Source organism: Fukomys damarensis, unplaced genomic scaffold, assembly GCF_012274545.1.
Source record: "Fukomys damarensis isolate Sample0158 unplaced genomic scaffold, DMR_v1.0_HiC HiC_scaffold_10, whole genome shotgun sequence".
In the NCBI taxonomy this organism is placed as follows: Eukaryota; Metazoa; Chordata; class Mammalia; order Rodentia; family Bathyergidae; genus Fukomys; species Fukomys damarensis.
The window spans coordinates 32,250,358-32,267,178 of NW_022900922.1; the positions used below are offsets into that span (position 1 = coordinate 32,250,358).

General features: G+C 36.5%; 1 protein-coding gene across 1 annotated transcript in view; it reads left to right on the top strand.

Annotated features, from left to right (window-relative positions):
• The window catches only part of Eef1e1 (eukaryotic translation elongation factor 1 epsilon 1), a 17,069-nt gene extending 248 nt beyond the window's left edge, over nucleotides 1-16,821 (top strand). Inside the window, exons 2-4 of the mRNA XM_010622833.2 lie at nucleotides 2,695-2,895; nucleotides 8,393-8,488; nucleotides 16,204-16,821. Coding sequence (XP_010621135.1) covers nucleotides 2,695-2,895; nucleotides 8,393-8,488; nucleotides 16,204-16,344 — 438 coding nt within the window. The 3' untranslated portion in view covers nucleotides 16,345-16,821. The remainder of the gene's footprint in view (nucleotides 1-2,694; nucleotides 2,896-8,392; nucleotides 8,489-16,203) is intronic.

A 16,821-nucleotide genomic window follows, 5' to 3' on the forward strand; every position in this document is an offset into this window, starting at 1 on the left:
GGCAGACGGCTTCCCGGCTCCCCACGTGTCCCGTGGTGGCTGCGGCGGCGGCTGATACCCCGCGGGCTCGGCCTGAACTTTACCTCCGGCGAGGTTGTCGGCGTCCCACGCAGGGCAGGCGAAGCCATTGTGCAGGGCACTCGGTCCTCAGAGAAACCTGCAGAGCCCGCGCTTGCGTTCAACGACTGCACTGGGCTCAGTCGCTCCTTTCATTCAGTCCTCACGCAAAAGCTTCCCGGGAGCTAACGCGGCCCCTGGCGCTGCGACAGGGACGAGGGGACCACGCCACTTCAGGACGCTTGCTTTTTAGTCTGGGTGGACGAACACGGCTGGATTTAGTGTATAGTAGTAAAAAGTGCTGCTTTGAATCGTGGATGGCTTCAGAGAAGGCCACTCGGGTCTTGGCGCAATGTGAAGAGAAGGCTGAGAATGGGGAACGTCTCCTGGTGTGAGACTGAGTGAGGTGTATGACCCCGATTTCCCAGGGCATCGGAGCATTATAAAGATAGTTCCCTGCCGAGGAGAGAATGGGTTAGAGTAGAATAGACTACTTTGGGTTTATACATTTTTTGCTACTTAGAAGTTTTTTTTTTTCCCCCCAGATGATGTAAGTTTTTGCCTTAACCTTTCCTTCATTTGATGCAGGTTTTAAAAAGTCTATGTCTCAGCCATGCATGGTGGCACACTTCTGTAATCCCAGTACTGAGGAGGTGAGGCAGGAGAATCGCTGCCAAATTCGAGGCCAGACTGGGCTACATAGTGAGACCCTGTCTCCAAAAAAATAAAATCAAATCATATCTCGAAAGTAGCACTACTGTAGTTTCTACACGCAAGTTAACCTGAAGCATGGAAGATTTAGCGACTTGTGTAAGATCCTGTTACTGGTAGCAGAGTAGACAATGGCTCCAAAGTAGTCTGCTGCGTTTTCCTCAATCCCCATACTATTCCTATTCCTGGGCTACTTCTACCTAGATTGCCCTCTGTTTTATAGGAAACACTGTCGAGACCGGAGTCTTGCCTTCAGAGAGCTTATTGGCTAGTATGGGAAACAGTCAACGCATTTCGTTTAAAATACAAGAAATTGTGTGCTTACTGGAGTAATGCATTAATGAGAAATGTAGAAGAGGAAGTTAATGCTGAGTTTAAAAAAGGGGGTTTATGTTCTTTACGAAGGAGCTGGTGTTTAAGGGATTAGACTTTGAAAGATGTGTAAAATCAATAAATTACTAAAGTTCAGGCAATAGGTACATCAGTATTAGTGATATGATTCAAGGTAAACCTAAAATTAACAGTGTGAGGCCCTACTGTGAGGGCTTTGGAGTTCAGAGTGTGGGGTTTCTTTGGTTTTTAATTAAAATATTTTTAATGGTAGGCAACTGTTACAGCTTATTTATATGTATGGGGAAAAGGATGGTATATGAATAAAATTTAGCCCATTTCTGGGTAGACAACTGATGACAGTAAGCCAGCAATAAGGCATTCTCTGCCACATTGCCAATAATAAAAATTCAGAACAGTCCAGCAATCCAGCTCTAAGACAAAAATTCATTCATTTACAGAACATCAACACATTTTAATATTAGGCAGCCATTAAAAGTAACGACTTTGAAGACCATGGAACCCAAATATGATGTAAAAATAGTGTGTGTACTACGACTAACTGCTTAATATGTATATCCTTTAGGCTGTATAATGAAAAGAGGTGAAATTTCAGCCAGTGGTACTTTCTTCAAACTCTAACTCTGCCATCTCAAACATGGTGGGCTTGGTTCTTTAAAATGAAGATGAAATTACTTGCCTTACAAAAATATATAAAATGAAGTTATTTATTTTAGAAGATTTAAAATGAAAATGAGACTTTTTTCCCATCTTAGATGCTGTAATGATTAAATGAGAAAGTAACTTAAATTTTTTTGAGTTAACGGGTTATGGATAATTTAGTTTTACAATAATTTTCTTTAGAGGAAAAAAATCAGTGACAGTGTGCTAGAGCTTTCTAAGTATGTGTTGTAGAGACCAAAGTGTCACTTTCTGTCCTTAGCACATGAAAGGGTTACACTTTCCTGCAATAGAACTCCTTGCATTTCTGGGGCGGTATGGCTACAGGTGGGCACTGGAGCATATGATTATTTCTAACCAGTGGGCTGTGTGAAGTGACGTGACAAACATCACTACCAGATGAAAACACTTGATTACTGGTGCACATGAGTCCAGTAGTCCCCTGCTATGGTGATTGTAGAGACTGTTGCCACAAGGAGGTTGCTGGATTACTACTCCAATAATCACCCCACAAACCTTTGCATAAGTAAGAAATACACCTTTATTGTACTAAGCCACTAAGAGTTTAGGTTTTAGTACTGCTACGTGATTTGAGAGCATAAGTAAGTAATCTTGATTGAAATTTATTAGAATTTCTGTTTTCTCATATGTAACAGGAAGTGATATTAGCATTTTTTTGCAGTGTTATTACTAGTTTCATCATCAAGCATCTGTTGTCAAATTGAAAATTATGTAACTGCTATTTTCTTGACTTGTCTGTAACTTAGTATCTTAGAGTAAAATCCTAGAATAGTTGGTTTAAAAAACATTTGAGTGATTTAATGATTACTTAGACATTTCAGTCATGTTGGTCTTTGATTTTTTACATTTTTCTAAAGAGTTGGGGTTTTTTTTCCCCCTTCTTTCCTTTTAAAGATTCCAGTTCTTCAGACAAACAATGGCCCAACTCTAACAGGATTGACAACAATAGCAACTCATCTAGTCAAGCAAGCCAACAAGGAACATTTGCTGGGAAGCACTGCAGAAGAAAAGGCAATAGTCCAGCAGTGGTTGGAATACAGAGTCACTCAAGTAGACAGACACTCCAATAAAGAAACTATCCACACTCTGTTGAAGGTACCATGACTTTTCTTTGTGCTCTGGATTGTATGAACCACTAAGTAGAACTCTTCCTGTGGCTTCCAGCTTTTGGCCTCTTCCCCTCTTCCCTTCTGCCTCCAGGCAGTTTGTATCTAGTATTACCTCTGCCTGGAGCAGCCTTTACCCTTCTGTCTTCCTCCCCGCTCAGCTCTCAACCCAAACACCTCTGCCTCAGATACTTCCTTCACTGCATCTCCTCAGCCACATGCAGTTGCTTGTTCTGTGCACCACCCTCTGCTTTTTGTTCAGAGTGCTTTATGTGTCAATAATTATAGTTTGTTTTTTTTTTTAAATATGATATGTGGCTCACTATCTCTTTCCCCACCTAGCAATTGTGATTCTCTAAATAGAGGATAAAATGTTATCTCAGAGGCAGGAAGGAATCAGAGTCTTTGAAGGTTGTAATTTAAAACAGATTGATCTGAGAAATCCCATCTTTCCTTCTCTTGAAAATCTTACTTTAAGATTTGTATTTTCTTTCCAAAGGTATCAAATTAGAGTAAAAGAACCTGTTTATTTAAAATATAACCCAAATAATTGGCTCATGGATATCAAGAACAAAAAACATCCCAAATGAAATTCTTTTGTTCATTATATAAAAATAAAGCAGACTTCTAAAAATATAGAAAATGAAGGAATCCTAGAAATCATCTATTTGACCACATAATATTTCTTGATTTTTATTTCTATTATCATATAATGGTGATATAAAGTGAGCAAGAATGTTTTATTTCAGAAGGAAATTATTTAAACTACATTCTTAATACTAAAAGCTATCAAGAGAACTTGCAAGAAGCATTTTCAGGCCTCATTTCTTTTTTTCTTTTTTTCTTTTTTTTTTTTTTTTTTTTTTTTTTCCTGTACTGGGAGATCAAACTCAGGACCTTGCACTTTCCAGGAGGTGCTGGCACCACTGAGCTAAATTCCCAGCCCTCGGGCCTCATTTCTTAAGATGTCTCTCATGATCAGCCATTTATTCTCGGTATCAAACTGATCACTTCTGGGTATCCTGCTATCCTCCATAATTGGTGTGGAGCTACGAGTTTAGAGGTGTCTTCCTTGCTCTGCCTCTGTTTTCTCATTTATACCAATAACATAAGAACTTGCAATGTGATGTGTCAGGTACCATCCCTAGGGCTGGCAAGGCCTTAGACCCAGTTTCTGTCTTTACAGAGTTCAGACTAGTGGGAAGACAAATGTCCAGAGAATGGACTGCAAGTGATTTATGGCCAAATGAGTGCAGAGAGGAGAGTTGTTTTCTTTTGCTATAGCTATTTCAAGACAGCATTGTATTTTAAAGGCGGTCAGTATTAATTACCATAATTTAAGAAATACAAATAAGCAAGTAAAAAAAAATATTTTAAACATCTGTTCTCCCACCAGTTTAGTCATCAAATTATTAAACCCCCTTTCGTGTCCTTTCCATTTTTTCTTTTTATACATACTTACATGTATTTAAAAGGTAGGCATCTTCTAGGCATGGTAATCTGTTATGTAAACATTCCCATTTGTTTCCTGAGGCTAAATTCCTGCAAGTGAAATAGCTAGGCCCAAAGCCATCCCTTTCATTTGTCCTTCAGAAAAGTGTATTACCACTGTGTAGCAGTATAGGAGATGGCCTCTTCCCACGTACTAACTCCTCTGGTATTACCACTTTCTCTTTCACCAGGTCAATTTCAGCACCAGTACAAGCAAACTAACATCATTTCTTTGTTTTTACTTTTTTCCCATAATATTGGTATGGCATTTTTTCATAATCCTTATAAGCCATTTTTATTATTTTAAAATATACTTGTTTGTATCCTTTGTTCTTTTTTACACTGGGCTATATATCTTTTCATTATTTATTTTTAAATCTCTTGCTCTTAGGTTAAGAAGGAGCTTAATTCTCATTTGCCAAAATTCCATTCTGCTGTTAAAGCCACAATTCTAAGATTGGGTTCCTCATACATAAGGTAGTAATTTTGAAAAAAGCATTACAAAACAGTAATGTTTATTCTAGGTAGAAGGTATATTAATTGTTTATTGTACTGCTTTTTCAATTTGTCTATAATATTAAATATTTATTAAGAGTTGGGAAGATAGGAGGAAATGTTTTGATAGATTTGGCAATAGCTTCTGAAAGATTTGTTTAAAAAACAAAAGGACCCAGGTGTAGTGCACAGGCCTATAATTCCAGCTACTTGGGAAGCTGAAGTGGGAGGAGGATAGCCAAGTTTGAGAGCAGCTTGGGCTCTCTCTAAAAAAGGGAAAAAGGAAAAAGACATCAAACATAAGCTTTCTTCTGTCTTTTGCAGAAGGAAAATTGTTTTGTAAGTCACTAATCAGAAAAATATTAATTATAATTTATAAAAATTACATTGTTAAGAAGTTTTGTGGGCTGGGAATTATGTCAGTGGTCCCTGCCTCACAAGCGCAAGGATCTGAGTTTTATCCCCAGTACCAAAAAAAAAAAGAGGTTTTTGTAAGTGAAACATGGATATGGTTTCTACTTTTAGAATATGCTGTATGAAAGTTTTTCAGAGCTTTACATTCTTAAATTTAAATGAAGATCTACTTACTTCATATAATTACTTCTTTTGAAGTTACTTGGAGGAAACCATTTCTATTCAACAAATTACTGTGGAGGTAGCCCTTACATACCGATATGCAAGTATATTCTACCTTCCTCTACAATTTTATTCTTTCATAGCTTTTTCCTTATTTGTGTCCACATTCCTTGGTGTCCTCATCTGTACCATCCTCAAGTCCATATTCATGTACCATTTTGAAAACTATCTTTAAATGAAAATGTGTATAAATTCAAAAAAATTAAATTTAGTTTAGCAAACACTGATTACTGATCCACTGTATACCAGGTTCTTTGGGATGTTTTGGAGTAAAAACGTTTAGGTTCCCCCAAAATTTGTATGTTGAAATCCTAACTTTCAAAGTAATGGTTTTGGGGGTGATCGGGTCCAGAGGGTGAGGCACTCATAAACAGGACTAGGACCCTTCTTCCAGAGGCCTGGTATCCCTTGCTACTGCTACCCTATGAAAAGACAGCCCTTGTGAAACAGGAAGCAGGAAGCAAGAAATGGAAAATGAGCCCACAGGCATTGCATCTCCTAGAACCTTGATCTTGGACTTCCAGAATAGTCTTGAGGAGCCTCTGAGTTATTTTATAAAACCTGCCTTAAAACTTATGTGACTCTGTTACCTCTTTTAAATTGAACATAATTTAATATAAATTGTTAATTTTGAGAGACAGCAAATGTATTCATACAATTCTGTAATTCTTCCTATATTTTTCCCTCTAAGGAAACTATATATTGGTCTGCCAGACAATACTTCTAATTTAATATAAGACCTTTTCAGAATTTTATTTTTTAACACGTTACTTTTTTCTCTCAAATGAGCTCATTAGCTATGTGGATAGTAAAATTGTTGGCTGTTTGTTTGGAGTAGGTTGGTGTTTTTGTTTTTCAGGTTTTTTGTTTGTTTTGGCATTTTGGTAATTTTAAATGAATTATTTTTATGCATTTAACATAATTTAAAAATTGGTGGCCATTGTGTAGACATCTAATAAAAACTTTATGTGCCTTTAGATATTTAAAAGTAGAACCTTTGAGGTATTGTGAAAATTGGATATCCACATGCAAATGAATGAAATTGGTCCTTTATCTTATATCATATATAAAAATTAACTCAAAGGACTGGGGATTTAGCTCAGTGGTTCTGCTGCCTGCCTGGCAAGCGCAAGGAGCCAAGTTCGATCCCTGGTACCAAAAAAAAAAAAAAAAACCTAAAAATTAACTCAAGGAGGCCGGGGATGTAGCTCAGTGGCCCCGCCCCCTGCCTCACAAGTGCAAGGACCCAAGTTCGATCCCTGGTACCAAAAAAAAAAAAAAAAAACCTAAAAATTAACTCAAGGAGGCCGGGGATGTAGCTCAGTGGTACCGCCACCTGCCTCACAAGTGCAAGGACCCAAGTTCGATCCCTGGTACAAAAGAAAAAAAAAAAAATCTACAGCTCAACAAAAAAACAAATCATCTAATCTTTAAATGGACAAAAGATTTGAGTAAACGTTTTTTTCAAAGAAGGTATACAAATTGCTGATGAGCTTATGAAAAAATACTGGCTGAAATTACTAATCATTAGGGAAATGCAAGTCAGACTCTCCATGAGCTATCACCTCAAATTCATTAGGATGGCTACTGCCCAAAAACAAACAAACAAACAACAAAAAAATAACAACCATTTGTTAATCATGGTACACTGTTGGTAGCAATATAAACTGACAACTGCTGTGAAAATAAGAGTGGGCTTCCCCAAGACATGGATAGAGTTACCATGTGACCCAGCAACTCCATTTGTTGGTATACACCCAGAAGAACTCAGAGCACTTCTTGAAGAGCTACTTAGACACCTGTATTCATAGAAGCATTATTCACAATAGCCAGGCATGTGTCTACTGACAATTCAGTGGATAAACAAAATGCAATGTATACATATAGTGTGATATAATTTAGCCTTAGAAAGGAGGGAAATTATGACATGTTACAACACAGGTGAACTTTGGCGTATACTAAGTGAAGTAAGCAATCCCAGAAGTACAAATACTCCATGATTCTTCTTAGGTGTCTAGAGTAATCAAATTCATAGAACCAGTAGAATGGTGATTGCCAGGCCCTAAGTGAAGGAGAAATGGAGAATTGTTGCTTAATGCTCAGAGTTTTAGCTTTGCAAGATGAAAATATTCTGAAGATTGTTTGTACAAGTAGGTGAATATCATTAACTCTTACTAAAATATATAGTTAAAAATAGTTAAGGTGGTAAATTTAATGTTATTTTGTATACAATTAAGTTCTTTAAAGTACCTAAAAAATTTGCAAAAACCAGGAACTTAGAATCCTTTGAATAGAAATTGTTAACAAGTCTTTTATATTTTAATGGAAAAAAATCTTAACATGAGCATGATGTATACAATGTTATAAAAAACAACTCTGAAATGATTGTAGATGGAATTTTGAATATCATTTGTTTCCTTATTTCTTTAAAATGCGAATAATATTTATTCTGATTTGTTTCATTTCTGTGGTACTAGGGATTGAATGAGGGGCCTTTGCTCTGATCTACATCCTTAGCCCTTTTATTTTGAGATGGAAGCTTGCTAAATTCACTGGGCTGGGCTTGAACTTGTGATCCTCCTGCCTCAACCTGCCTAAACCTGCTGGGATTATAGGCATAGCCACTGTACCCAAGCTATTTGGGTTTTTTGGTTTTGGTTTTGGTTTTTTTAATTTTAAATGACAAGATTGGCACACAACCTGTGATTTTGAGTGAAACTCTTTCTATTAATCTCAAAGATTAACTAGTTTAAATGTTAGTACTATATTTTGTTTCCTGATAGTCTTCAAATATTGTTAGTCATGTGATATTATAGTGTTGTCCTTTGTGCTTTTTAAATTAATATTTTATTTTTTTGTTCTAGGATCTTAATTCATATCTTGAAGATAAAGTCTACCTTACGGGATATAACTTTACCTTAGCAGATATCCTATTATACTACGGACTTCATCACTTTATAGTGAGTAAATGTTTTTTTGTCCCCCTGTTCAGAATGATTTTTAATTTTTTTAAATTTAAATCAAATTTGCATTTTCAACTTATCAAATAAATATGAAAAGAGTCATTTATAGAAAAGGTGCTTTGTGAAAAATTCCTTCCATGTATCCACTTAACATAGTTGCTTCCTGTTCCTTGACCTACTCCACTCTCAGAAGTTTGCTTCTGCTTTTCTTGCAAAATTTTTTCTCTAGCCACCCTGTGGGCATGTTCATCTTCATCCCACTCCACTCTGGGTCTTAATTCTAGTGCTCTATCTTCCATGCATTCTGATAGCCTACCTCTTTTAATTTTTAATTCCTAATCTTGCCTGGTATAATTTGTCTCTCATTTTTCCACACCTGTGCGCAGTACTTTTCTTCCTGACTCAACTTAGACTTCCTTCTGCCTGACTTCAGCTACAAGAACATCTTAGCTCCTTTGCTCTGGCCTGAGGTCACAACTCTCCCTGTAAATCCTCAGCATTTGGCGAGTCCACATAAATGTCTTCATTTCTATATCCAAAGTGAGCTGTGTTTAAGAAATCACAAAACTATAAATGGTTGCCAGGAAAAAGTTGTACTATCTAATTATAGCTGGGTTTGCATACAATACAAGTAGGCTTTTTCCTTCTCCTGGTGACACTTCCAGACCGTTATCTCTCTAGGCCTGTCCCTGATCCTCACCTTTTGTCTTCAGTCATTGCCACAGAGCGTCCTCCCTTTGACTAGGAATGGAGGTTGTCTGTTAGAATCCCCTCGTCTGTCAGCCCTCCTGCTTACACATCCTTATTCAACTTGTCTCCTTTTTCTGGGTACAGTGGATTCTCTTGCTTTTTTTCAAGCTTATTTATCTGTTCCTTTAACTCACTTTTCTTCACCTACTGCCTCCTTTTTAAAATTGTACCTCATGTAAAATTTCTTTGCAGACAAGTAGAATGCATTCGCCATATTCTTGGTGCTATTTTTCATGCTTTGTAAATGGTGATTTATTTAATCCTTGTAACAGGCCTAGGAAGTAGGCACTGTTCTCATCAGCCCTCATCAGCCCCATGTTACCAATGAGATGAGGTGTGGGGAACTCAGCTGTCTTCTTTGAGGGTGCTCAAATACTTGGCTGGACCAGGACTTGAACTGGCAGTTTGACTCCAGAATTTGTGCTTCTTTCCTCAATTCCTCATTACCCCAACACTTGTATCTCCCCTGAGGAAAAATGAAGCCCACACATTCTTTGTGTTCTGCATCGCATCTACCCAGTTGGTTAGATCCTGATTTCCATTTCCTGAATGCCTTTCACACACGACTCTTTGCATGATCCCTACTGATAGTGCCCCTGCCACCAGTCTCATCTCTGACCCAGATAAAATTGGATCTTAATGTTATGGAGTGAACAGAGATAACACTGGTGGCCAATGAAGTAATCTTTCTTGTGACCATGGATTTTTCCTTCCTGAATGACTATAGTGTTCCTCATTCCCTACAGAGTGAAATGTCGTCACACAGAGGACCCTTCTTCCTCCTCCTGTGCTAGCTTTGCTCCTGCTGTTGACTTCTAGCCATAATGTAGTTCCCTTCTGCTGACCACTGAGCTCTTCTTTCTCTGTCCTTGCATTGCTCTTGTCTTTTGCAGTCTGGTCCTTACTTTGTCTCTGATTCACTTGTCTTTTCGGGTATCTTAGCACCATCACTGATTCCTGGGTAGAAGCCTCTCAGCCTCCTGAATCACAGTGACAAGCTCTTTCCTGTTTCTTTTTCTGTCTTCCCACTTTGAAAATCTGTGATAAGCCACTTGAATCAAAGTTCATATTCATAGCACCTACCACCTGACACTCCTGGCACATTTATACAGTCAGCCCTCCAGAAACATACAGTAAATTTGCTTCTAAATACTTTTCAAGGAATTTTACATTTTCATTATATCTCATAACTGAAGAAGATAGGATTATTGTTATTCTCCTTTTGTAGAGAAAGAAACAAATGCTTAGAAATGTTGAGTAATTTTTTTTTTAATTTTATGAAAAAATAAAGCAAAATGGCAGGTAATTTATACAGAGGCATAGAGCTCAGCTTTTGGAAGGACCAAGACAAACCATATCTGACTCAAGTAACTTAGGATGTGAGGGAGCCCTCTTGAACTGTTAGAAATCATCATAATGCATGATTCGGTTACATTCAGCCCTCCTCATCTGCAGCTCCCACATCTGCAGGGTCAACCAAATGCACATTGAAAATACTAAAAACTAATAATTTTAAAAAGCTTACATGTGTACTAAACATATACAGACTATTTTCTTCTATTATTTTTTAACATTATAGTATAACACCTATTGTGCATGATATCTACAATGTATTAGGTGTTATAAGTAATCCAGACATAAAGTACACACAGGAAGAAATGTGTAGTTTATATGCAAATGCCATTCCATTTTACATAAGAGACTTGAGCATCTGCATTTTGATATCCACTGGGCGTTCTGGAACCTATACCCCACAAGTACTACTACTGTGTTCTTAGTCTTGCCACTCACGCTGTAATCTCTTAATTTGGATTTACTTGACTTTAATCAAAAATTATCCTCAAATATCCCTAAGTGATTGAGTTAAGTTCTATATCGTTATATTATAATGGCCTATTTTGACAGCACACAATTTCTCATAAGTTTAAAGTTATTAATTCTGAGAGCCTGCTATATTTGCCCACTATGCTAGACTTGACAAGGGCATAAAATAAATATAGAACAATATATTTCAAAGAACTGTTAATTTCATTGAGGAAATAAGACTTTTACATGAATACAATGAATTAGAGAAAATGAAATATGGTGCTAATTTCTGATTAGAATGTAATTTGACCATTTAACGAGGCAAGTAAAGTAGGATGAAGAGTCATGAAAAATATCTGCAGCATTTGAACAGCCTTGGCTACCCAAGGAAATTCTCCTATTTTAAAAATCTACCACTGCTTACCTCATAAGCGCAAGGTCCCAAGTTCGATCCCCAGTACCAAAAAAAAAAAAAAAAAAAAAAAAAAAAAAAAAAAAAAAAAAAAAAAACTTCTAAGTGTAACTATAAGTGCTGCTTATAAATACAATGATCATTTGAATTCTCATCTAAAACAACTCTCTGGTCTATCAAAAGAGGCCTATCAATCGCTGTGTTAGGGCATCAAGAAGGAGTAGGACTTACATTAAACAAAATGAGAAGACCAGGGAGGATCATGTATTTCTCTTTACCCTCAACGCCCTTCCCCCAGCTCTTAGCACAGTGACTTGGGCAGCTACATGCTTATTGAGAGTAGAAATGTGTAACAACATTATGTACCTACTCATAATTCCTATTTTAGGTTTTATATCTATAGTGAAAATATGATTTTAGCAGTGTTCATCAATAAAATCAAATCAAAGTAATTTTATTTAAATGTGAAGAAAGTTTGATTGCAGCTGAAATATAATGGTCACATCAGCCTATTTTTATTCCATTCTAGGTTCAATATATTTTTTTTGGTTTTTTTTTTTAGTTTAGAATGGTGACGTGGCACAAGTTACCTCATTTCAAAATGAATAAGGGCTCCAAAGTAAAGAGGGTTTGCTGCTAAAGTATCTAAGCATCTCTGTCCTGGTGGCAAACCAACAGTTTTCAGCTTGAGGGAGTCCATAAATGACTGGGCAAGATTATGCTGCTGTGATCATGGCTGCCTTATAGAGGGGTTTACTAACAGTTTAGATCTGAAACATTCTTATCGGCTTTTTAAAAACATATTTGTCTGTGGCACATGGGTTATTACTTAACTTTTTAAAACAGTGTCAGGAGAAATGCATGGCGACCACTACATCCGGACTCCCAAGGTCTGTCTTCCTGTCGCATCAGGCTATCATTATGAATGAGAGCATTTCTCCAATCCAATTAAAAAAGATGATCATGAAGTGTAACTCTTGAAAACCAACTGTGTATTTGTGTTTTCCTCTTGAATGGCTAGTGCAGGTTGTGTAATAAAAAGGAGGGAGTTTGTGTAGAATTTCTTTGCCACCATAGTGAATACTGTCATAATTGCATAACACAGAGCAGTCCAGCCCCACGTGTAGAGTTGTTTAATTATGAGTCTAGGTGCCTTGGAGGACATTTAGTTCATAGACAGACAGGTTAGAAGAGTTTCCCTTTGATTCTGCATGTTAAAATTAGTTACCTTAACAATATTTAACCATCTGTATATTTATAGTTCCCATTTGGGAATGTATATCCTCTTTATAGTGATTAGGATATTATGATTAAATATATGATTATATTTTTCAAAACAACACTGAGTGGAGTATACCCAGATATCTGCTGACCATTCCTTTGTTCATACATTAATTCAAAGCATCTCTTCCTCCCCAGTCCATGTATAGGCAAAGTACTCAGAGATAAAGACTTTCTTAAGGAACAGGTCTCACAAACTAAAACCTACACAGTGACAGGATAGCATTGTGGTATGAAATGGCATCCATGCTAAGCTAGGAATAAATGTATACAGGTGAGAAAAAAAGTGATTGCTAGGTATTATATTCAATTTGGAGATGCTACCTCTAGTTGGACCATCTGCACTCATTCATCGGGGTTCATGCTTGGTTTAGCAGTATATTTATTTGTGGCTCCCTTCACTTAATTCACATTAAATACTTGATATGTAATCAGCAGAATTACAAGGAACCTTCAAGCCATCAGTAATCCCACTGCTTTGTTTCATTGTGAGCCCAGTTCTAGTTATGGCTGAGCTATTCTGAGATGTGATCTGTCTTAATTTAATTCCTTTGAGAAATGTTATGTTGTGCTTCCTTTGTTACAGTGCCTGTTAGTGTGGCTGTTGATTGTAATAACAATGACTCACTGCTTGCTTGGAGTGATTTCACTAGTAGATACCAGTCCCTGTGAACAGACTGTTACTTGAGATTATTAAAACCCTTTGAAATGTTCTGTGCTGCTTGACTATATGATTGTTATCAGCTGAAATACATTTGTTCTGACGTTTGGAGCTCCAGATTAGTGTGTGGTTCTTTTAGAAGGAAAGGAAAAGTAAGAGGAATAACTGGAAAGCCATAAAGAGCATCCCAAAAGCAGCCAGGTGCTGGTTGGAAGGGTAGTAAGCCAGCACTGCACACTGAGCTGAAAGGGGTCACTTAAAGTGTTTTTAACGTCTTCATAGAAAATTGGTGATTCAGAATATTATCTGTTTAGCTTTAAGGTTCAGAGTAATTACAGAATGCCAATATAAACAAAAAGAAATGCTTAGGGCAAAGGCCAGGCACCACCACAGACACACTGGCATACAGACCAATAACAAGCAGAAAGTAGCAACTGGAACAATTGCATTGCGCTTCCTTTGTAAGAAAGGAAAAAAATGTATAAGCCAGCAAAAAAGGGATGATGGAAAACCATTATTAAATAGTCCAAGGGACTCCATCAAAAATACTTTTTTAAATGGTAAATTTGAAATGGAACTATCTGTTGTTTTGTTTGTTTACAGTAACTTCATATGTAAAATGTCTACACAAAAAGTTTCAGAGGTAACAGATTGAGGTCAGTCATAATTTGGTACCCTGATCCTTTCAGAAAAGTTCAGTGTATTTCTAGCAAATTTTTCTAAGGGATGGTGACTAAGTTTACATTCCTGAAAGTAGATCAACTAAAAACATTGTGTGGTAGATCTTCTAGTTAAAAATGGCTGGAGTGGGCCAAGGACTTAACTCAGTGGCACCACTTTTGCCTCACAAGCTCAAGGTCCTGAGTTCAGTCCCCGGTACTGAAGAGAGAGAAAAAAAAAATGGCTGGAGTAAATTGGAAGATGTTAGAAGCTTTAGGAGCTTATGAAATAAAAAAATATTTTGTGCTTTGTTGGTTTATAGCCCTTATATTAGAAGCTCCAAATGGAAGTTTTCTAAGTTTGAGATTATTTTGCTTTGTGTTGTATGTTGTTGTTAGTGTTTTAAGTAATAGGCCTGATAACAACATATGCTAGTCTTGTGTTAACAAATGCTGTTCTGAAATATAAATATTAAATATGTATTTCCCTTTTTCCCTGGTTCAAAATCTGGGTGTACAGATTTGTCATAGATCAAACAATAATTAGTCTTCTGAATGTTTTTACTTTATTCTGAAAATAATATCCCACAAAATGGCTAAATGGAGACTTTAAAAGACTCTGTAAGGACTAAAATGATCCCAAGTCAGGACATTAGAATCACGTATTTCAAAAGCTGATACAAAGACTTTCTTGACCAGTCTTCCTGACTACTATATTAGTTTGTCACTGTGTCATAGACTCATTATATTTGTAGGTGATGCAGTGATAGTAGCATCTTTCTGATAACTGTACATAATTTTATCCCCCCCTCAGCCAAGATAAATATATTTTTAAAATTTACTATCGAGCTTGTATGCAGGACTTCTGCAGATGTTATTAAAACCTGGAATTTATATTTTTATGCAACAGAAGCAGTAAAACTCACTAACAGTATAAGTAAACTGAGCCAGCAAAAATTGTAGACATTTTTTGAGAAAAGACTATCTTTTTATTGTTAATATTATATTGCACTCTGTAATAATTATTGCAGACTAAAGAAACTTGTCCTTCGCTTTTGTTATTCCAGTAATTTTGCAGCATGCTGCCTGAAGGCACAAGTATATGTCAGAGTCTGAAAAGCCACAGACATCCAGCTCACCAAGTGTCTCCATCAAGCTCAGTACTGATGGGCTTGCACTGCATGTGGAGTGACTAAATTTTGGAGTTGGATTTTTTTTTTCCTTTGTATTATAGAGATTTGCAATGTCTGTTTAAATGTTGAATTAATAACAGGAAGTACTACTCCCTGCTGGCTTTCTCTTTAGCTGATAATGCCTAAAAGCTCAAAATTTTGTCTTAGAGAAAAGACTCAGAGTCACCTACTTTGGAATTTGAGCCCAGTAGAATGGTAGATACACCTACGGTCTTGATTTTCTCTCTCTCTAACCAGATCTCAAGTCATTCTTATAGTTTGATAGTAAATGATGTGAATTGCTATATCTACTAAAAGTGCAGCTTTATTGCAAACAATTTAGATGGTGTCTCTGGGTATTACTCAGCCTTCTTCATTTGAGTCTGTCACTGAGAAAGAGACCTTCCTGTACTGAGTAATAATCACTTGAAATTAGATCCTGGTCGTCTTGATTTTTTCCCCTCAGAGTTCAATAGAAAGGTAGCATGGTCAACATATAACCCAACCCTTTAGGGCTATGTGTGTGTGTGTGTACATGTACATATTCCCTCCCGCTTAGGTGCTCCCTTGTTCAGTATGTGTGTATATGCCAATAAATCTTTTCTTTTTTGCTGAGAAAAAAAAGAAAAAAAAATTAGAGTAAGAACCATGCCCTAGTCTTTTGGAAGCTACTCTCCTCCCTCCTTCCACCTTCTTTTCCAATAAAGTGAAAAACTGCACCTCCAAATCCTGGATTAATGTAAATTTTTTATTTGTAAAAAATGTGGTTATTTCTGTAGAAAATACATTTAGTTTAAAAGTGAACATATATGCATTAAATGACTACATAGTGCTCCCAAGTTTCTGAAATTTTTATTTAAATATATTGGCTTTTGAGAACTGTTGGGTTTTTCTTTTTTTAATTTCTATCAAATATAGTTGTGCTTATGAAATGTTTGTATTATGTGTGTGTGTTTTTAATCTCTACTTAGGTTGACCTGACAGTCCAAGAAAAGGAGAAGTATCTTAATGTGTCTCGCTGGTTTTGTCACATTCAGCACTATCCAGGCATCCGACAACATCTATCTAGTGTTGTCTTCATCAAGAACAGACTGTATTCTAACTCCCACTAGAAGTTACTGATGCCCTACAGAAGCGTGATTAAAACTGTTTAAATGGAAAGTGTATTCTTTACACAGGACTAACATCAGTTGATACGAAGTCACTGTGTATTTGGTGGAGCTGATAGAATTTTTTAAAGTGTAAGCTAATGTCTGAATGTCTTATTTGTTCATTAGTTGAAGTCTTGCACTTTTTTGTGTGAAACTTCAACTGCTACCAAAAAAAGTTGATCAGGCTATAAACAGTCTTGTTTTTATAGGTGAATTTGTTTTAATAAAGTTTGTAAATCAGTGGCTTAATCTTAAATTCAGGTTGTCCTCTGAATGGTTGACTTATTTGGCTATTTATTAACTTCTTTCATATTTTAAAATTTATTTTCCTCTTACAGATATTTACAGTAGTTTATTAAAAATTGATAAATTATGCCAGTGATACAGAAAGGAAGACATGTATTTGTTTTCAGATATTTATGTGAGCTAGTAAATGTG